The sequence below is a fragment of the Loxodonta africana genome, chromosome 14 (genome assembly GCF_030014295.1).
Source record: "Loxodonta africana isolate mLoxAfr1 chromosome 14, mLoxAfr1.hap2, whole genome shotgun sequence".
In the NCBI taxonomy this organism is placed as follows: Eukaryota; Metazoa; Chordata; class Mammalia; order Proboscidea; family Elephantidae; genus Loxodonta; species Loxodonta africana.
Window position 1 is genome coordinate 19,006,859 of NC_087355.1, and position 22,864 is coordinate 19,029,722.

Sequence of the window (22,864 nt, forward strand, 5' to 3'; positions counted from 1 at the left end):
AAAAAAAATTAGGTCCCGTAGTTTTGTCCCTATGTCATTTTCCAGGAAATGTTTTAGCTTTAACTTTTAGGTCTTTGATCCATTTTGAGTTAGTTTTTATGTATGGTGTTAAGTATGGATACTGTTATCATTTTTCTGCAAATTGATATCCAGTTTTGCCAGCACCATTTGTTAAAAAGACAATTTTTTTCCATTTAATGAACTTTGAGCCCTTGTTGATAATCAACTGACCATAGATGGATAGATTTACTTCTGAATTCTCTATTCTATTCCGTTGGTCTGTGTGTCATTGAACCAGTACCAGGCTATTTTGATTATGTGTCTGTGTAGCGTGTTTTGAGGTCAGGAAGTCTGAGGCCTCCTACTTTGTTCTTCTTCAATATTTTTTTAGCTATTTGAATTGAAGCCTCTTTCCTTTCCATATAAAGTTGGAGATTAGTTTTTCCATTTCAGTAAAGAATGTTGTTGGAATTGTATTATATCAATAGCTCGCTCTGGGTGATATTGACATTTTCACAAGGTTGAGTATTCCAATCCATGAGCATAGAATTTTTTTTCATTTATGTAAGTCTCTTTTAGTTTCTTACAGTAGTGTTTTATAGTTTTCGTTGTATAGGCCTTTTTCATCCCTGGTTAGGTTTATTCCTAGGTATTTTATTTATATGGAGGCTTTTGTAAATGGTATTGTTTTCTTGATTTCCTTGTCAGAGTTCTCTTTGTTAGTGTAAAGGAACCAAAATGATGTTTGTGTGTTGATCTTGTGCCCTGCCACTTTGCTGAATCCTTCTATTAGATCCAGTAGTTTTCTTCTGGAATTTCTGGGATTTTCTACGTAAAGGATCATGTCGTCCGTGAATAGAGATAGTTTTACTTCTTCCTTTTCAGTTTGGATACCTTGTATGTCCGTTTCTTGCCTTATAGCTCTGGATAGAACTTACAGTACAATATTAAATAAGTGGTGATAAAAGGCATTCTTGTCTCAAGGGGAATGCTCTCAATACTTCTCTGTGGAGAGTAATATTGGCTGTTGGTTTTGAATATATGCTCTTAATTAAACCAAAAAAACCAAACCCAGTGTCTTCAAGTCAATTCTGACTCATAGCGACCCTATAGGACAGAGTAGAACTGCCCCATAGAGTTTCCAAGGAGCGCCTGGCGGATTTGAGCTGCCGACCATTGGTCAGCAGCCATAGCACTTAACCACTACGCCACCTTAATTATGTTGAGGAATTTCCCTTCTATTCCCATTTTGCTGAGAGTTTTTTTTTTTTTTTTTATCAAGAAAGGGTTTTGGATTTTATCAAATGCATTTTCTGCACTGATTGAGGTGATCATGTGATTCTTTTCCTTTGTTTTATGTGGTGAAATGTTGATTGATTTTCTAATGTTGAACCATCCTCACATCCCTGGTATGAATCCTACTTGATCTTGATGTATGATTTTTTGATATGCTGTTAAATTTTGTTGGCTAGAATTTTGTTGAGAATTTTTGCATCTATATTCATGAGGAATATTGGTCTGTAATTTTCTTTTTTAGCATCCTTGTCTCATTGCCTTTCTCAAGGGGAAGGCCATCAGTCTTTCTCCCTGGAGAATAATGTTGGCTGTTGGTTTTACTTATATGGCCTTAATTATATTGAGGAATTTCCCTTCTATTCCTATCTTGCTGAGAGTTTTATCAGGAAAGCATGTTGAATTTTATCGGATGCCTTTTGTATATCAGTTGAGATGACCTTATAAGTATTTTCCTTGGTTTTATTTATGTGGTGAATTACATTAATTGGTTTTCTAATGTTGAACCACTCGAGTTCCTGGTATGAATCCCATCTCTTCATGATGTGTGGTTTTTTTTTGATACTTTGTTGTATTCTGTTGGCTAGAATTTTTTGCATCTATATTCATGAGGGATTTCGATCTGTAATATTTTTTGTCATGTCTTTACCTGGCTTTGATATCAGGGTAATGTTAGCTTTAAAGAATGAGTTGGGGAGTAGCCCTTCCTCTTGTATGTTTTGGAAGCATTTGAGTAGAGCTGGTGTCAGCTCTTCTCTGAAAGTTTGGCAAAACCCCTGGGGACAGTGAAGACATCTGGGCCAGGGCTTTTTTTTTTTGGAGGGGGGGGGAATTATTTGATGACATCTTCAATCTCTTGTTATGGATCTGTTTAAATTTTGTACCTCTATTTGTGTTAGTTTCAGTAGGTAGTGTGTTTCTAGAAATTTGTCCATTTCTTGTAGATTTTCAAATTTGTTGGAATATATTTTTTCTTAGTATTATGTTATGATCTTCTTTATGTAAGCTGGATATGTTGTAATGCCTCCCATATCATTCCTTATTTTGGTCATTTGCATTTTTTTTCCTTTGTCAGTTTGGCCAGTGGTTTGCCTATTTTATTGATCCTTTCAAAGAACCAACTTCTAGTTTTGTTGATTATTTCTATTGTTTTTCTCTTTTCTATTTCATTTATTTCTGCTCTTTGTTATTTCCTTTCTTCTGGTAGCTTTGGCCCTGTTTAGCTCCTTTCTGTTTGTTCAAATTGTTGGGTTAAGTTACAGATTTTGGACCTTTCTTATTTTTTTAATATCTACATTTACTGGAATAAATTTCTCTCTGAGTACTGCTTTTGCTGCCTTCCATAGGTTTTGGCATGTTGTGTTTTCATTCTTGTTTGACTCTTAAGTATTTTTAAATTTCACTTCTGATTTCTTGTATGACTCAATAGTTTTTTAATAATGTGTTATTTAGTTTCTATGTGTTTATTTTCCTTGTTCTTCCTGTTATTTATTTCCGATTTCGTGCTGTTACGGTCAGAGAAGATGCTTTGTATAATTTCAACCTTTTAAAATTCATTGAGGCTTGTTTTGTGGTCTAATATATGGTCTGTACTGGAGAATGTTCCATGCATGTTAGAGAAGAATGTGTATTGTTCTGCAGTTGAAGGGTGTATTCTATATACATCTGTGAGGTCCAGTTGGTTGATAGTGTTATTTAGGTCTTCTCAATCTTTGTTGATTTTATTTTGAGTCGTTCTGTCCATTGTCGAAAGTGATGTGTTAAAATCTCCTACTATTATTATGGATCTATTTATTTTTCTCTTCAGTTCTGTTAGGATTTGTTTTATAAATTTTGGAGCTCTGGCTTTAGGTACATAAATATGTGTTGTGTCTTCTTAGTGAACTGACGCTTCAACCGTTATATATTGTTCTTCTTTGTCTCTTATAATGGTTTTTGACTTAAAGTCTATTTTGTCAGGTATTAATATGATTGTTCCTGCTTTCTTATGATTACCGCTAGCTTGGTATTTTTTTTTCCATTTTTTTTTCGTTTTGCATTTAAGGTGTGTCCCTTATAGACAGCATATTGGTGTGTCATGTTTTTTAATGCATTATGCCACACTCTCTGCCTCTTGATTGGTGTGTTTAATCCATTTACATTCAGTTTGATTATTGATAGGTGTGGATTTACTGCTGTCATTTTGTTACATCTTTTTTGTGATGTTAACAGTTTCTTTGTTCTTCTTTATGTTCTGTGTTCAGTTCTTTTTGTATACGGAGTTTCTTTTCCTTTCCTTTGTTGTTGTTTTTGTGTTTACTGAGTCTTTTTGGTTTTCTTTTTTTTTTGTTTAGGTGAGTAGATTTATTACTTTTCTTTGTGGCTACTGTGAAGTTTACATTTATTATCCTAAATTTAAAATTGCTTGTTATATCTTGAGATTGCCTGGACCTCCTCTCCATATGGAAGTTCTATAACTTCATCATTCATCTTCCTTTTTGTTTTGAAGTTGTTGTCATTTACATCATTGTATCTCTGGGTTCCTTTAATCAGTTTTGTAGGTTTATTTTACTTTTTTGAAATCTTTACCTGGCTTGGTATCTGTATGATATTGTCATGTATTTTTATCTCAGGTTGTTGTCTGATGTCATTGGTTTTCTATCTGAAGGACTTCCTTTAATATTTATTCTAGGGCCCATTTGGTGGTTATAAATTCCCTTAATTTCTTCTTGTTTGGGAATGTCCTAATTTCCACCTCATTTTTGAAAGACAATTTTGCTAGCAATATGACTCTTTGTTGGAAATTCTTTTCTTACAGAATTTTTATATATTCCATCCCATTGCCTTCTTGCATGCATGGTTCTGACAGGAAATCAGTGCTTAGTCTTACTGGTGCTCCTTTGTAAGTGATATTTCACTTTTCATGATCTACTCTCAGAATTCTTTCTTTGTCTTTGGTTTTGAAAACTTTGATTATGAAATGTCTTGGGGTATTTCTTTGGGAGTCTGTTCAGTATGGGGCTCATCAAGCTTCTTAGATGGAAATTATCTTTTCCTTCATGATATTTGGTAAGTTTTCTGCCAATATATTTAAATTTTTTTTTCTCTGTACCTTTTTTCTCTTCCTCTTCCAGAATTCCTGTTACTCATATATTATTCCTCTTGATGGTGTCCCACAGAACTCTTTGGCTTTCTTCATTCTTTTTTCTGAGTATCAAACAAATTAGTATCAAGGGACTTGAGTTCTGTTTCAGTGATTCTTTCTTCCTTTAATTCAATTCTACTTCTGTGTCTTTCCATAGAGTTGTTTATTTCTGATTATTGTTAATCTTCTGGATTTCAAGTTATTGTTTTTATATGGTTTCTAATTGTCTATTTAGTTTGTGATTTATTCTTGTATTGTTTTCTTAAATTCTTCTAGAATTTTTTCTGTTTTCCTTGATCTCTTTGAGGACCCTAAATAGTAGCCTTTTGAATTCCTTATCAGATAGATCTATTATCAGTTCTTCCACAGAAAGGTATTCCATCCCTTTATTTTGCACATTTGCCTGAGCCACTATATCCTGTTTCTTCATATGATTTGTAATTTCCTGCTGTCTGCAAAACATTAAGGTTGTATTTTATTTGTTTATATATTTTTCATTGATCCTATTTTTGTTTGCCTTTTTTATTGTTTTACTTTCTTTTTGTTATATCTGGAGCTTAGCTTTTTCACTCTCTATATTGTCTACTTTCCTATGGATTGTTTTAATTGATGTTTTGTGGTATTGGTCTGTGTATGACTATATTGCTGCCAGTTGATTGGTCTATGTGTGGGTTTGGTGCTTTCATTTAGCTAGGTATGTTGTCTTATCACTGGTGAGTATGGGCGAGCTCTGGTGGCATAGCAGTTAAGAGCTCAACTGCTAATCAAAAGGTCAGCAGTTCAAATCCACCAGCCGCTCCCTATGGGGCAGTTCTACTCTGTCCTATAGGGTTGCTATGGGTTGGAATTGACTCGATGGCAATGAGTTTGTTTTTTTTGGTGCATATAGTGGTCTCACACAATCTGGGGTCCTATGTCATTGGGCTCATATGATTTCTCTTAGAGGATTGCTTGGTGGTACACAGACAGATCCTTTCCCCAATGTGAGGTGCCAGGTGTCGAGTGATCAGGATCCTTTCACAGCTCTTGAGGGATAACGCCGTTCCTCTATTTGCTTCTTTCTGGGGTTGTTTGCACAGAATCTCTTCCACCAGCTGTGTTCTCCTTGAAGTTGCTTTCTTGGGTTTCTCACTCTGGACTGTTGTTTGATGCCATGCCCAAGTGGCCACACTGTGCCATGCTGGCTGACAGGCCATAGTCAATCCACCAACCTCTGTTTTCTCACTGGCCTTAGTCTGTCTTTTTCCAATTGGTACTTAGTCTGTTTTTTCAACTCTCCATTTGATGTTCTGTGATCCAAGGTCATTATTTGTATCTGTTTTAGTTAGTTTCTTGAGTCTTTGTTGTTGGAGGTCATTATGATGCATCTACCTAAGCCTCCATCTTTAACTGGGCCTGACTTCTTCTAGGCTTTCAGAAGATATCTATTTAATAAAGCTTGTTTAAAGGAAGGATTGTTTATAACCTATCTTTATCCCATCTTTAGTACATAGTACAACATTCCTTTTCATGCAGAATAATACACATATGGTAGCTTGGACGTCTGCCATTAGATTAGAGAAAATTAAATAGCATATAAACCTGGAGAATTTTATGGTAGAAACCTGCAGTTTTTTTTCCTGGAACCTTTTTTTAGTGATATACCTTATGCAAACTTTTTATCTTAGGTCCTTCAAATACAGCATGGTAAGAAGAGGGTCAACAGCTTTAGTACATATAGCTATCCCCTGCAAATTTAAATTGAAGTTAAAACAAAACCCATAATGAGGGAAATATGGAGAAATTAATAGAATAAAGGAATAGCTATTAACATGGGCCTCATGGCACCTGGATGGTCCCTGGATGAGCTTCAAGAGCTCATTGCATCTCTTGAAATTGTTGTGTGTATGTGAATATGGAGATTTTTCTGCATTTTCTGCCATGTGTTTCATCAGATTCTCAAAGAGGCTGTAAATCAAGAGAGTTTAAGTAATAAGGTGAAATAATTTGTGCAAGGAAAGAAAGAAGAAATCATCAGAGAGAGAGAGGTGACTGTTGGGGAATGATTAAAGGTGTCCCATGATTATCAGATACTACTGACTGGCATCAACTGCTATGGCTTGCCTAGTCATTTAGTGTGAAAGCATATACTTTCATTGCACATTTAAAATTATTGAAAATAATCATAATATTTATAATATAAACATAGACAAAAATTGAGTTTAATAAACCTATATAATCTTTTTTTTAATTAGACTTTGCAGTAGCTGGGTGTGTTAGTTATCTAGTGCTGCTATAACAGAAATACCACAGGTAGATGGCTTTAGCAAAGAGAAATTTACTTTCTCACAGTCCAGTAGGCTAAAAGTCCAAACCCAGTGCATCAGCTCCAGGGGAAGGCCCTCTCTCTGTGTCGGCCCTGGAAGAAAGTCCCTATCATCAATCTTCCCTTGATCTGGGAGCATCTCAGTGCAGGAACCTCAGATCCAAAGGATGTGCTCTGCTCCCGGCACTGTTTGCTTGGTGGTATGAGGTCCCCCTATCTCTCTGCTTGGTTCTCTCTTTTATATCTCAGAGAGATTGGCTTAAGACACTATCTAATCTCGTATATCTCATCAGTATAACTGCCACTAATCTATCTCAATTCATCATAGTGATAGGATTTACAACACATAGGGAAATCACATTAAAAAAATGGTAGACAATCACAATACTGGGACTCATGGCACAGCAAAGTTGACGGATACTTGGGGGAACACAAATCAATTCATGACACTGGGTAATGCATTTTATAAAATTACATCCTAAGTTGTAATGTGAATTTGTAAATAAGCCCATCAAACCCTGGAAACTTAATGAAGCTCCTCTAAAGCTGAGCCACCTTATTAAAGCAAGAATAATATCTGTAAATTTTATAAATCTGGTGGATTGGCTTTATTTGTTAAGTGCATGTTGTTATTAGGTTGTAAATAAGGCATAAAATAAGTAGAAAAGCTTAAAATTAAGAATATAAATTATTAAAAGCTAGATTAACTCCCCTTTAAGAAGTTTTCCTTTTCATTAAAACTAATTATTTTTTCTAATACATCAGTAAACCATATCTGAAAATGTGCTTCTTCCTCATGAAATTAAAGAAAACATTGCTTCAACCCTCATGAATGGCCTTGGTCATTGTTGGCTGATGAATAGGAGTCATGTGTTTATAATTTAATGTTTGTTTCTCATCTTCCACTTTTGTACCTTTCTTCTTCTCTTTCATTACCAATCTTCTTATTTTCCTATCTCTCAGTTTGATGGATTTATACCTTTACTTAGATTGTTTCTTATTTTATTTAGCTGTGTCTGTGGGAAAAAAAATGAGGTTTTGAAAGAAATGCATTTGTTAAATAAATATTTATTTAGCATGAATAGAAGGTAATGTGTTTGACACTGGGTGAGAACAACATGAAAAAAATAATCCTGAATTCAAAGGAGTTGCTTTAATATGAGGAGAATGACAAGAAATATGTCTTCTTTTCTGTGGTTTAGTGTCCACAGCACCTAGTATATAGTGAGCACTTTAATAAATGCTAATTAATTGATAAAAACAGCACATTTAGACATGTTAAAAAAAAAAAAAGAAACCAGACGTTGCATAAATCAAAATGCAACAATTGAGAATGAAAGTTTTTATGACCTGTTTACCTCCCAAGGCCTTAAAGCAAAGTGAATTCTTTTATTTCTAACTAGAGTCAAGAGAACGGGCATAGGAGAGAGTCCAGGATAGTAAATATCCAATTTTCCACAAAAAAACAAAACACACACACGCACACGGGATTAAATAACACCAATATTTACCAACCTGTGTAGCTTTGGCACTAGGTTTTTTTTTTTAGAAACAGTGTGAGGCAAAAAGGAACAAGATAAGGAACTTGGGAGAGTGGGCTTAATAGGCAGAGAGTAGATGCTTGAGAATGGAGGCTCGGAGGAAGCCTCCACCTGGAGAGGCAGGTCGTGGGCCCAGTGGGAAGTCTTAGCCATTTGAAACTGTCACTTTTCCAACTGATCCTGGCTTAGAAGTTACTCACTTAATGGATTCCTTTTGTTGTTGTGTTGTTAGGTGAAGTTGAGTCAACTCTGACTTGTAGCAACCTCATGTACAACAGAATGAAACTCTGCCCCATCCTTAGCCATAATGGATCCCTAGAGTGTATTAAAGACTCAATGGAAATATTAACTGCTATTCTTTTTCATAAGTTTCAAATCACAGAAAATTTAAGAGGAATAATACGAATATCCCTAAGCCCTCTACCTATATTCACCAATTGTTACCCTATATTCACTAATTAACATTTTTCCATCTTTGCTTTATGTATCATCTAGTATATATCTATCTATTTTTGTTTAATTATCTGCAAATAAGTTACAGACATTATTACATATTATTCCTTAATTCTTTATCATGTATTATCTAAGAACTAGGACATTCTTCTTACATAACCATAACATCATCATGTTACCAGCACATTTAACAGTGTTGCAGAGTCCATATTCAAAATTTTGTGATTTTCCCAGTAAGATCTTTTGTAGATATTTGCATATTTGTTTGTTTTTTTTTTGATCTAGGGTCCAAAAAAAGGATCATAAATGGAGTTTAGTTGTCAAATCTTCTTAGTCTTCTATTATTGAGAACAGTCTTCTGCCTTTTGAGTTCTTTCATTACATTGACATTCTTGAAGACAACAGGCCATTATCTTGAAGAATATTCCCACATCTGTTTTTGTTTGATTGTTTCCTGATGATTAAACATTTTTAGCAAGAATTGTATGTAGGTAATATTGTGTAATTCCTCATTGCATCATATCAAGAGGTATATAATATCAATATGTTCCATTATTGGTGATGGTAAGTTTGATCACTTGGCTAAGGTGGTATCCACCAGATTTCTCCATTTTAAAGGTGTTACTGGCAGGTTGAAAGTGAAAGGATGGAAACGAATATTCCATGCAAATAGTAACTAAAAGAGAGCTTGGTTGGCTATATTACTATCAGACAAAGTAGACCCTAAGTCAAAATTTGCTACAAGAGACAAAGAACTTATATAATCATAAAAGGATCAAGTCATCAAGGAAATAAAACAATTATAAATATTTGTGTACCTCACAACAGAGCCCCAGGGCATATGAAGCAAACATCGCAGAATTGAAGGGAGAAATTTCTATAATAATAGTTGGGGATTTAAATATACCATTTTCAATAGTACTACGGCTGCTAATCAAAGGGTCAGCAGTTTGAATCTGCCAGGCGCTCCTTGGAAACTCTATGGGGCACTTCTACTCTGTCCTATAGGGTCGCTATGAGTCAGAATTGACTCGACGTCAGGGGGTTTGGTTTTTGGTTTTAGAACATCTAAATAGAAGATCAGTAAGGAAATAGAGGAACAACGCTAGATCTAACGGGCATATATAGAACGCTCCATCTGACAACCAAAAACCAAACCTGTTGACGTCAAGTCAATTCCTACTCATAGCGACACCATGTAGGGCAGAGTAGAACTGCCCCAGGGGGTTTTCAAGGAACAGCTTGTGGATTTGAATCGCCAGCCTTCTGGATAGCAGCCATAGCTCTTAACCACTGCACCACCAGGGCAGCAGCATGAAAATTCTCCAGTGCTTATGGATCATTCTCCAGGATAGTCCATATAGTGTCAGTCCATATAGTGTCCTAAAACAAGTGTCAGTAAATCTTAAAAGATTTAAATCATATAAAGTGTTTTCTGAGGATGAAATTAAAACTCAATAATAGAAGGAAAACTAGAAAATTCCAAATATATGGAAGTTAAACATACATTATTAAGTAACCAAGGCTCAAAGAAGAAATCACAAGGAAAATTAGAAAAATACCTAGAGATGAATGAAAATTAAAGCACAGCATAGCAAAACATATGGGTTGCAGAAAAAGCAATGCTCAGAGGGAAATTTATAGCTGCAAATGCCTACATAAAAAAGACTTCAAATCAATACCCTAACTTTACACTTTGAAGAACTAGAAAAAAAGAGCAAACTAAACCAGAGCTAGCAAAAGAAATGATAAATATGGAGCATAGATAAACGAGATAGATAATAGAAAAATAATAATAGAATCGATAAAACCAAAAGTTGGGTTTTTTGAGAAGATCATAAAAATTGACAAACCTTTTGTTACACTGACAAAGGAAAAAAGAGAACACACAGATACCTAAAATAAAAAATGTAAGTGTGGACATTATTACATACAGAAATAAAGCAGACTATAAGAATACTGTAGACAATTATACACCAACATAAAGTAACTTAGATGAAATGGACAAATTCTAGAAACATACGTATTACCTAAATTGTCTCAAGTAGAAATCAACTTTTTTTAGAAATCAAAGATCTCGACAGACCTATAGCAAACAAAGAGATTGAACAGAGACAAGCCCACAACCACATGACTTCACTGGTGAATTCTACCAAACATCTAAAGAATTAACATGAATCATTCTCAAATTCTTTCAAAACTAGAAGGAGAGAACATTTCCTAACTCATTTTATGAGGCCAGCATTATTACCCTGATAGCAAAGCCAGATAAAAACACTACAAGAAAAGAAAATTACAAACCAACATTGCTTATGAATACATATGCAAAAATCTTCAACAAAATACTAGCACACTAGATCTGACAGCGTCTTGAAAGGATTACACACCATGACTAAACCAAAAGTGGAATTAAACCCAGGAACATAAAGGGGGTTCAACATAAAGAAAATAAATCTACCACATTAGTAGAATAAAGGGGAAAAAAACAAAACAAAACAAATCAGGTTATCATCACAATTGTTGCAGGATAGGCATTTGACAAAATTCAACACCCTTTCATTATAAAAACACTCAACAAAGTAGGACTAGAAGGGAAATTCTTCAACATGATAAAATATATTTATGAAAAACACACAGCTAACATAATATTCAATAATGAATGAGAAAGTTTTCCTTCTAAGATCAGGAACAAGACAAGAATGCCTGCTTTCATCTCTGCTATTCAACATGCAAATCCTTTAGACTGTGTGGATCGTAACAAATTATGGGTAGCATTTTGAAGAATGGAATTTCCAGAACACTTAATTGTGCTTATGAGGAATCTTGTACATAGACCAGGAAGCAGTCATTTAAACTGAACAAGGGGATGCTGCACGGTTTAAAGTCAGGAAAGGCGTGCGTCAGTGTTGTATCCTTTCACCATAGTTATTCAGTCTGTATGCTGAGCACATAATCTGAGAAACTGGACTATATGAAGAAGAAGGGGGTATCAGGACTGGAGGAAAAGTCATTAACAACCTGTTCTCAGGATACAGTTCTTCCGTCAGGATAGCCTCTTCCCAGCTGTGCTTGCAGGCACATGCCCTCCCTGGCCCTCAGTCTCTGCCCTAAGGCACTCAGTTTTCTCTCTCCGTGGGCCAGGAAGCCCACCGAGCCATCTCCTGCTGCCGGGTCTCTCCTGCTGGCCTCTCCTTCCTTGGTGGTGGTGGGTTCCTTCTCTCTGCCCTGGAATTGGCTCTCTTTTAAGGCAAAACTAACCAGTCCCCTTGGTAGGCCACAATTACCCTATGATATAGTCACCTAGTGGGACTTACAAGACCATGGCTAGAAAGGTCACACACAAAAGTAGTTAATTGCACCAAAGATAGTATCTCAATGTAGTTTTGGTTTGCATTTGTCTAATCATTCAAAAACGGCTGCAGCAGTATATCCACAGGAAACTGCCAGAAATTCAGGCTGGTTTCAGAAGAGGATGTGGAACCAGGGATATCATTACTGATGTCGGATGGATCCTGGCTGAAAGCAGAGAATACCAGAAGGATGTTTACCTGTGTTTTATTGACTATGCAAAGGCATTGACTGTGTGGATCATAACAAATTATGGATAACATTCAGAAGAATGGGAATTCTAGAACATGTAATTGTGCTCATGAGGAGCCTTTGCATAGATCAAGAGGCAGTTTTTCAGACAGAACAAGAGGATACTGATTGGCTTAAAGTCAGGAAGGGTGTGCATCAGGGTTGTATCCTTTCACCATACCTATTCAATCTGTATGCTGAGCAACTAACCCAAGAAGCTGGACTATATGAAGAAGAACAGGGCATCAGGATTGAAGGAAAACTCATTAACAACCTGCGTTATGCAGATGACACACCTTGATTGCTGAAAGTGAAAAAGACTTGAAGCACTTACTAATGAAGATCAAAGACCACAGCCTTCAGTATGGATTGCGCCTCAACATAGAGAAAACAAAAATCCTCACAACTGGACCAATAAGTAAAATCACGATAAATGGAAAAAAGATTGAAGTAGTCAGGATTTCATTTCACTTGGATCCACAATCAACAGCCATTGAAGCAGCAGTCAAGAAATCAAACAACACATTGCATTGGGCAAATCTGCTGCAAAGGACCTCGTTAAAGTTTTGAAAAGCAAAGACGTCACCTTGAAGACCAAGATGCTCCTGACTGAAGCCATGGCATTTTCAGTTGCATCATATGCACGTGAAAGCTGGACAATGAATAAGGAAGACCAAAGAAGAATTGAAGCCTTTGAATTGTGGTGTTGGCGAAGAATATTGAATATACAATGAATTACCAAAAGAATAAACAAATCTGTCTCGGAAGAAGTACAACCAGAATGCTCCTTAGAAGCAAGGATGGCAAGACTGCATCTTACATACTTTGGACATGTTGTCAGGAGGTATCAGTCCCTGGAGAAGGATATCATGCTTGGCAAAGTAGAGGGTCAGCAGAAAAGAGGAAGACTGTTAGCGAGATGGATTGACACAGTGGCTACAACAATGAGCTCAAACATAGCAGTGATTTTAAGGATGGCGCAGGACCAGGCAGTGTTTTGTTCTGTTGTGCATAGGTTTGCAGTGAGTAGGAACCGACTGGACAGCACCTACCAACAATGACAACAGTAACTAATGGTCGTGAGCATTTCCTCATGTATCTGTTAGCTATCTGAATGTCTTCTTTAGTGAAGTACCTGTTCATACCCTTTGTCCATTTTTTAATTGGGTTATTTGTATTTTTGTAGTTGAGTTTTTGCAGTTTCATGTAGATTTTACAGATCAGATGCTGATTGGAAATGCCAGAGGTAAAAAGTTTTTCCCACTCTTTTGGTAAAGTTCTTGGATGAGCATAGCTGTTTGATTTTTAGGAGCTCCCAGTTATCTAGTTTCTCTTCTGCATTGTTAGTAATGTTTTGTATACTGTTTATGCCAGGTATTAGGGCTGTAAGCGTTGTCCCTGTTTTTTCTGCCATGGTCTTTATCACTTTAGATTTTATATTTAGGTGTTTGATCCATTTTGAGTTCGTTTTAGTGTGTGGTGTGAGGTATGGGTCTTGTTTCATTTTTTGCAGGTGAATATCCAGTTATGCCAACACCATTTGTTAAAAAGACTGTCTTTCCGCCAATTAACTGACACTGGGCCTTTGTCAAATACCAGCTGCTCCTATGTGGATGGATTTATGTCTGGATTCTCAATTCTGTTCCATTGGTCTATGTATCTGTTGTTTTACAAGTACCAGGCTGTTTTGACTACTGTGGCGGTATAATAGGTTCTAAAATCAGGTAGACTGAGGCCTCCCACTTTGTTTTTCTTTTTCAGTAATGCTTTACTTATCTGGGGTCTCTTTCCCTTCCATAGGAAGTTGGTGATTTGTTTCTCCATCATTAAAAAATGTTGTTGGAATTTGGATCAGAATTGCATTGTATCTATAGATTGCTTTTGGTAGAATAGACATTTTACAATGTTGAGTCTTCCTATCCATAAACTAGGTATGTTTTTCCACTGCTGTAGGCCTCTTTTGGTCTCCAGCAGTAGTGTCATGTAGTTTTCTTTGTATAAGTCTTTTGCATCTCTGATTAGATTTATTCGTAAGTATTTTATCTTCTTGGGGGCTATGTAAATGGTATTGATTTGGTGATTTCTTCTTCGGTGTCGTTTTTTGTTGGTGTAGAGGAATCCAACTGATTTTTGTATGTTTATCCTGTATCCTGATCTTCTGCTGAATTGTTCTATTAGTCTCAGTAGTTTTCTTGAGGATTCTTTAGGGTTTTCTGCGTATAAGATCATGTCATCTGTAGACAGAGATACTTTTACTTATTCCTTACCAATCTGGATGCCCTTTATTTCTTTATCTAGTCTAATTGCTCTGGCTAGGACCTTGAACACAGTGTTGAATAAAAGTGGTGATAAAGGGCTTCCTTGTCTGGTTCCTGTTCTCAATGGTTTCAGTCTCTCTCTGTTTAGGATGATGTTGGCTGTTCGCTTTGTATAAATGCCTTTATTATGCTGAGGTATTTTCCTTCTATTCCTATTTTGCTGAGAGTTTTTATCATTAATGGTGGACTTTGTCAAACGCCTTTTCTGCATCAATTGATAAGATCATGTGATTCTTGTCTTTTGTTTTATTTATGTGATGGGTTACACTGAATGCTTTTCTAATGTTGAACCATCCCTGCATACCTGGTATGAATCCCACTTGGTCGTGGGGAATTAATTTTTTGATATGTTGTTGATTTCTGTTGGCTGGAATTTTGTTGAGGATTTTTGCCTCTAAGTTCATGAGGTATATTGGCCTGTAATTTTCTTTATTTGTGGAGTCTTTACCAGATTTTGGTATCAGGGTCATGCTGGATTCATAGAATGGGTTTGGGAGCGTTCCATCCTTTTCTATGCTCTGATATACCTTTAGTAGTAGTGGTGTTAACTCTTTTCTGAAAGTTTGGTAGAACTCTGAAGTGAAGCCACCTGGGCCAGGGCTTTTTTTTTATTGGGAGTTTTTTGAATATCTTTTCAATCTCTTATTTTGTTATGGGTTTATTTAGTTGTTCTACCTCTGTTTCTGTTAATTTAGGTAGGCAGTGTGTTTCTAGGAATTCATCCACTTCTAGGTTTTCAAATTTGTTAGAGTGCAATCTGATATGATTCTTTAATTTCAGTTGGGTTTGTTGTCATATCACCCATCTCATTCCTTATTCCGGTTATTTGCTTCCTCTCCTGTTTTTCTTTTGTCAGTTTGATCAATGGTTTATCAATTTTGTTAGTTTTTTCAGAGAATCAGCTTTTGGTCTTATTAACTCTTTCAATTGTTTTTCTGTTCTGTATTTCATTTAGTTCAGCTCTAATTTTTTATTATTTGCTTTCTTCTGGTGCCTGAGGGTTTCTTTTGTTGCTGTCTTTCCATTTGTTCAAGTTGTAGGGGTAATGTTTTGATTTTGGCCCTTTTTTCTTTTTGTATGTGTGCATTTATTGATATAAATTGATCTCTGAGCACTAGTTTCACTGTGTCCCAAAGGTTCTGATAGGAAGTGTTTTCATTCTCATTGTATTCCATGACTTTCTTAGTGTCTTGTATAACCCAGTCTTTTTTTTTTTTTAATAATTTTTATTGTGCTTTAAGTGAAAGTTTACAAATCAAGTCAGTCTCTCACACAAAAACCCATATACACCTTGCTACACACTCCAAATTACTCTCCCCCTAATGAGTCAGCCTATTCTCTCTCTCCACTTTCTCTTTTCATGTCCATTTAACCAGCTTCTAACCCCCTCCACCCTTTCATCTCTCCTCCAGGCAGGAGATGCCAACATAGTCTCAAGTGTCCACCTGATCCAAGAAGCTCACTCCTCACCAGCATCCCTCTGCAACCCATTGTCCAGTCCAATCCATGTCTGAAAAGTTGGCTTCGGGAGTGGTTCCTGTCCTGGGCCAACAGAAAGTCTGGGGGCCATTACTACCAGGGTCCTTCCAGTCTCAGTCAGGCCATTAAGTCTGGTCTTATAAGAATTTGGGGTCTGCATCCCACCACTTTCCTGCTCCCTCAGGGGTCCTCTGTTGTGTTCCCTGTCAGGGCAGTCATTGGTTGTAGCCGGTAACCCAGTCGTTTTTGAGCAGGGTATTGTTCAGTTTCCAAGTGTTTGATATCTGTTCTCTGCTTTTTCTGTTACTGATTTCTACTTTTACGGCCTTATGGTCAAAGAAGATACTTTGTAATATTTTGATGTATTGGATTCTGCTAAGGCTTGCTTTATGACCTAATATGTAGTCTATTCTAGAGAATGTTCCATGTGCACTAGAAAAGGAAGTATACTTGGCTGCTATTGGGTGGTGTGTTCTGTATATGTCTGTGAGGTCAGGTTGGTTAATTATGGCATTTAGATCTTTCGTGTCTTTATTGAGCTTCTTTTTGGATTTCTGTCCTTCACCGAAAGTGGTGTGTTGAAGTCTCCTAATGTAATTGTGGAGGTGTCTATCTCACTTTTCAGTGCTATTAGAGTTTGTTTTATGTATCTTTCAGCCTTGTCATTGAGTGCATAAATATTAAATATGGTAATATCCTCCTGGTATATTGCCCCTTTAATCATTATGTAGTGTCCTTCCTTGTCCTTTGTGGTGGATTTATTTTTAAAGTCTATTTTGTCAGAAATTAATATTGCCACTCCTGCTCTTTTTTAATTGTTGTTTGCTTGATGTATTTTTTCCATCCTTTCAGTTTTAGTTTGTTTGTGTCCCTAAGTCTAAGGTGTGTCTCTTGTAGACAGCATGTACAGGGATCTTGTTTTTTAATCCATTCTGCCACTCTCTGTCTCTTTATTGGTGCATTTAGTCCATTTATGTTCAGCGTAATTATGGATAGGTATGAGTTCAGTGCTGTCATTTAGATGTCTTTTTCTGTGTTTTGTTGACAGTTTCTTTTTCTCAGTTAATTTTTTGTGGTGAGTAGTTTATCTTTATATATTGTTTTCCTCTTATTCATTGTTGTTGATTTTGTTTCTGCTGAGTCTCTATTTTTTTCTAATAGTTTATTTTGATTAGTAGGATTGTTCGTCTCTTTTGTGGTTACCTTAATATTTACCTCTATTTTTCTAAGTTTAAACCTAACTTTTATTTCTTTATATGCCTTGTCTTCCTCTCCATATGAAAGATCTGCGACTACATTTCTTAGTCCTTCTTTATTGTTTCAATATTGTCTTCTTTTACATACTGTTCCCCTGTTGAGCGTTTTTTTATGTTGATTTATTTTTGTGATTTTCCTATCTTGGTTGACATCTGATTGCTCTGTCCAGTGTTCTAATCTTGTGTTGATAACTGATTTTATTGATTTTGTAACCAGAGAACTACCTTTAATATTTCCTGTAGTTTTGATTTGGTTTTCATGAATTTCCCAGTACTTCCGTTTGTCTCAAAACGTCCTAATTTTACCTTCATATTTGAGAGATGGTTTTTCTGGATATATGATTCTTGGCTGGCAATTTTTTTCCTTCAATGCTTTATATAAGTCATCCCATTGCCTTCTTGCCTGCATGGTTTCTGCCGTGTAGTCGGAGTTTATTCTTGTTGACTCTCCTTTGTAGGTGACTTTTCATTTATCCCTAACTGCTCTTAAAATTCTCTCTTTGTCCTTCTTTTTGGCAAGTTTGATTATAATATGTCTTGGTGACTTTCTCTTAAAATCTACCTTATGTGGAGTTTGATGAGCAGCTTAGATAGATATCTTCTCATCTTTCACGATACCAGTGAAGTTTTCTGCCAACAAATCTTGAACAATTCTGTCTGTATTTTCTGTTATTCCTTCCTCTTCTGGTTCCAATCACTCATAGGTTATTTCTCTTGATAGTGTCCCACATGATTCTTAGGCTTTGTTCAATAATTTTTTTGTTTTCTTTTTTCTGATTTTTCCTCAAGCAAATTGGTATCAAGGGATTTATCTTCAATCTCACTAATTCTGATTTCCATTGTCTCAGTTCTGCTGCTCTGACCATCTATTGAGTTGTCTGATTCTTAAATTTTATTGTTAGTCTTTTGGATTTCTAGTTGCTGTTTCTGTATGGTTTCTAGCAGCCTGTTTATTCTGTCATTTTATTCTTGTACTGTTTTCCTAAATTTTTTTTTTTGCTGTGCCTCTGTGTTCATTGGTTTGTTTTGTGTTTTGCCTGGCCTCCTACATGAGCTCTTGGAGAACTCTTTGTATTAGTCTTTTGAATTCTTTCTCAGGTAGTTCCATTGCCTTATCTTCCTCTGGAAGGTTTTATGGGTTTTTTTTGTTTGTTTGCTTGGTGGAGCCATCTTGTTCTGCTTCTTCATGTGATTTAATACTGACTGTTGCCTCCGAGGCATCAATAAGTTATTATATTTATATATTGTATGTTTTTACTGCATCCTATATTTTTGTTTTGTTTTGATATGTCCAAGTAGGTTGAGCTTGTGTGCTGCTCTGGTAATTGGCTTCATTGAAACTCTCACCTCCTGTCTCCAGGTGGTCATAGCAGCTACTAGGTGTGTGAGTCCAGGAATCTGTTTACTGTTCTTGTGGGGATGTGGTTGTTCAGGGCACAGGTGCCGGAGTCATTATTACCGAGTGTTTGGTGTGCAGCCTCTCACCGACGGTCCTAGGTGGACAGGGCTGCATGAGGATGTTCAGAGCAGGCACAGGTCTCTGGTTGTAGTGTGTGTGCGGGGGTGATATGTGGGACAAGGCAGGCGGCTGTCAGCTGTCTTTGGGTACCCATATGGAGGGCATGTCCCTGTCCATTAGAGCTCATATTTGGGGGGCTATGGCAGCCAGTCCTTGGATGTCTGGTGCCCTCAACTGGAGGGATTTGTAGGCACCACTAATTCTCAGGCCCCTGTTGTGAGTGGCTACGTGGAGTGGGTGATACCGCTGGCCCTCAGGCCCCCATTGTGGGTAGGCGAGTCCCATTTTGAGGGGGTGAGAAGGTGTCAAATGTCACTAATCTGTAGCCCCCACTTGGCTGCTGTGGGTGAAGATGGGCGTCAGGTAGATGCCCTGCCTATTTTGTCCTAATCAGGGCATGCAGTGTTGGATCTGCCTGCAAGGCACTGGGGCGGGGGTGAAGGGCACTGTAAGCCCCTATGCCAGTGGCTGGGTGAAGGAGCAAGTACCTCTACACCCAGCTGTGAGTTCCCAGCTTAGGGGATGTGGCATTACTGAATGCTTCAGCTCTGATTTCAGAGTGAGGAGGGGGATGGGTGAGGGAAAAGGAGTGTTTCTCTGCTGTGGAGCTCTGAAGTGGGGAAGAGTTATGGTACCAGTGCACATGGTGGGTTGGGAGCTTGCACTTAACTTTCACAGGTCTGGTATCCCTCAGGTTTGGTTCTGGAGGTATGTGCAGATTCACTGTTGCTTGGCCATGCCAGATGGGGTTGGTTTTGCCTTGAGGTATTGCTGCTTGCCTCAGCCTGTGTGCACTGTGCAGATTCAGCTAGTAGGACACTGGCAATCTCATGATCCATAATTCCTCATTTCCACTTTTTTAGTTCTTTTCCTTTCCACCTATCACTCAGTCCAGTTCTTCAGCTTTGTCTTTGAGGATTAGGGCTTCTAGATTGTCATGTATATACAATTCACTTGGTTTTTTGTCTCTTTGTTAAAAGAAGGATGACACGAAGCATCTGACTATTCCACCGTCATGGCCCTGCCTCAGTCACTTATACACTGTTTTGAGGAATATAAAACATTACAGCTGCTCTGGAAAATAGTTTGAAAGTTCCTTATAAAACCACATAATGACATATGACCCCATGTTATATAAATGAGCCAAAAATGTCCTCTGTGTATTGGCCTCAAGTTATTTACTTCTTCTTAGCAGGGTGATGCCTATTAGCCCCCAAAAAACCTACCAGCATCAAACTCAGATTCGTACTCATTCAGTTGTTTAAAAAATAGTCCAAATAAGCAGATTTTTTGCCACTTGGAGCCTGCCTGCTTTACGTACTCCTCAAAAGTACACCTGACATCCGCTATCCATTGGTAAGATAAAACCCTGTGGTTATAAGGAATCCCAGACATGTCTTTCCTTTGGAGCTCTCTGACCAAGAGACTCCCCACCATGCTGCAGGACACTGCAAAGAAACACAAGAATTCCCCACCCCCTTCTCTTCCCTGGGGTTATCTTGCCCTCTTTCCTTTCTGGCGGCTCCCTGAGCCGCTTGCCTTTGGCAGTTATGTAATGATATAATCTGGCAATTATGTAATGATGTGGTTATCCTCCATTTTGTGATCTGATATGGACGTCTTCCATTTTCACATAATGCCAATTTTTGCATAATGACCCGATCTTTGGAATTTAACCATGTCAGTAAGTGAGGAGTGGGTGTACTACCTTGGTGGCTGCAAAGTGATGATTTTCTAAATCTATCTTTCCTTCAAACTATTTGCTAGCATTATTGTAAAACAACAATCTGTTTTTATTTTCCCTGATAGTCTCTATTATCCACCTTAACTGTGAGGTGAACTAGTGAAGTGAAGAGGTGTTACTGGCTGATCTTTGTCACTGATGTCTTATCCTGCTACTTTGCCATTTCCAGCCTCCTCTTAGTGCCGTGTTGAACCTGGTACTTTTATTAAGGGAGCTTGAAATCTAATTTGTGCCCTGAAATGTATTTGGATGCTTCTTTCTAAGCCTCCTATGGATTTTGTCCTGATGGAGATAGGGACGCTAGATGTAACCTCCTCCCTTCCCCATTTGCCTTCTCTTCTGGGCCTACCTTCTAAGTACAGAAAGAGCTATGTTTTATTCCCTCTTCCTGTCTGGGTGGGACTTCCTTTATATCATCACTTCCTCCTCTTTCTAGTGACATTTGCCCTCTCTTTCCTTTGAGAAATAATGTGGAAAGAAATTGGATTATAAAGAAGAGAACAACTTTGGGAGAATTTTTAAAACTATGTATTATTCCTGCATGAATTTATACGTTGTCCTCTTTAGTTTGACACTATCTCAGAAAGTACCGGGAGAGAACCATGAAAGACTGACTATTTATCCAGGGGAGCCTAGGTGTACTTAAAAAAAAAAAAAAAACTTTTTTTTTTTTTTTCCAAATTTACCAAGACTCATTTAGACTGGAAGAAACTGAGTGATTTTTTATGGACATTTCTGTTTCCATTCTTCCTTCTCTCCCACCCTACCCCCAGATCTTGGCAGTATGAAGAGGACGAGTGAGAAAATTGATCTGAATTGTAGAAATTAAAGTTGTTGTTTTTTTATCTTAGAGTAATATATTAAAATATTTATCCCCTTGAATGTGTCTTTCATGACATGCCTTTGTTTTTAAATCATGTTAGGAGCTGAATGCTTAACTTCAAATGGGACAGGACTTTTCCTGTTGACCATATTTCTCACCCATGTCCACTTGGAAGTTGTTAGAGAGGGACCAACACGAGTCTAAGAAAGAAGACAGGTTCTGTATTTCCAGTATCCATGGGGAAAATTTCAGTAACAGGACTGTAAATTTGCACAGCAGAATAACAGAATAAAGACATTAGTTTGTAGATTTTCTTTATTTACCGCAGCTAATTTATAATCTCATCTTCACTGAAAATTAACACTTAAATGTTTCTGCAGTTTAAAGATGGAACTGAAGACTAAGGGATTAAAACAGCAGCAACAACAACATAAGAAACTTCTGGCGGCAATGCTCTCTCAAGATTCTTTTGAATCCATCCACAGCCCTACCCCATCTGTAGCAGAAGAAGATATTGATAATGAAGATGATGCAATGGAATTGCTGGGTAATTTTAAAAATTAATAATTTCTATTTTTTCTTCTCTGGTATTGTAACAATGTGTAGTGATTAAGAGATTTTTAAAAACCCTTGAATAGTTTCATCTTAGAGGGAAGAAAACATTTAAGACATACTTTATTTCCATTAGACTTTCATGAAGTTGCATGTAAGAACTGAGTTCAATTTCAAATAATCTAAGCATGTGAAGTATTTATTAGGCTGTATTTTGTGCTTTGTATACACAGCACTTTACATTCTGATTATTTAATCAATCTTTACCTGTGTGCAACTGTGATAAAAATTTAAGTCTGTCTCCTTTATTCTCTTGATTATAATTGCCGTGATCATATCTATTGTCTATAAAATGTATCCAAAGTGCATATTCAGCCTTTATCCCAAGACATCCCTCCTGTTATTTCAATGATACTCCAGGAAAAGAGAATGCAATTTAAAGGGATAGATAGTAACATAATGTTTTATGTTTTCCATAAATGACAGGAAAGTTTGCAGAGATTTCAAAGTTTTTACAGGCTGTTACCTTCATAAAAACCTTATTGTATATGCAGAAAATCCTTCTATGTCTTTTAATGAAGTAAATGTATTTTTTGGTTTATCAGCAATGTCTTCATAGTAAAGTTATTAATTGAGGTTCACCTTGGGAACCATTTTCAAAAAAAAAAGAAATGCATTTTATTTCTGAGAGAGTGGTCTACATATAAAGCAATCTGTTTTTAAATTGAAATCAGTTATTCTTTTCTAAATAATTAGAAGAGCTTTCAAATAATTTGTAACATTATATTGTTGTGTTTTAATTGCAAGAAAATCATGTAATCATTTGAAAACTTCAAATAAGTTTAACTTACAGAGTTCCAGAAAAATGAAGATATTTT

General features: G+C 36.8%; 1 protein-coding gene across 1 annotated transcript in view; it reads left to right on the forward strand.

Annotated features, from left to right (window-relative positions):
* The window catches only part of C14H8orf34 (chromosome 14 C8orf34 homolog), a 515,144-nt gene that overhangs the window by 217,758 nt on the left and 274,522 nt on the right, over nt 1–22,864 (forward strand). The window contains 1 exon segment of the mRNA XM_064267783.1: nt 21,815–21,981. Within this exon segment, the coding sequence (XP_064123853.1) occupies nt 21,815–21,981 (167 nt within the window).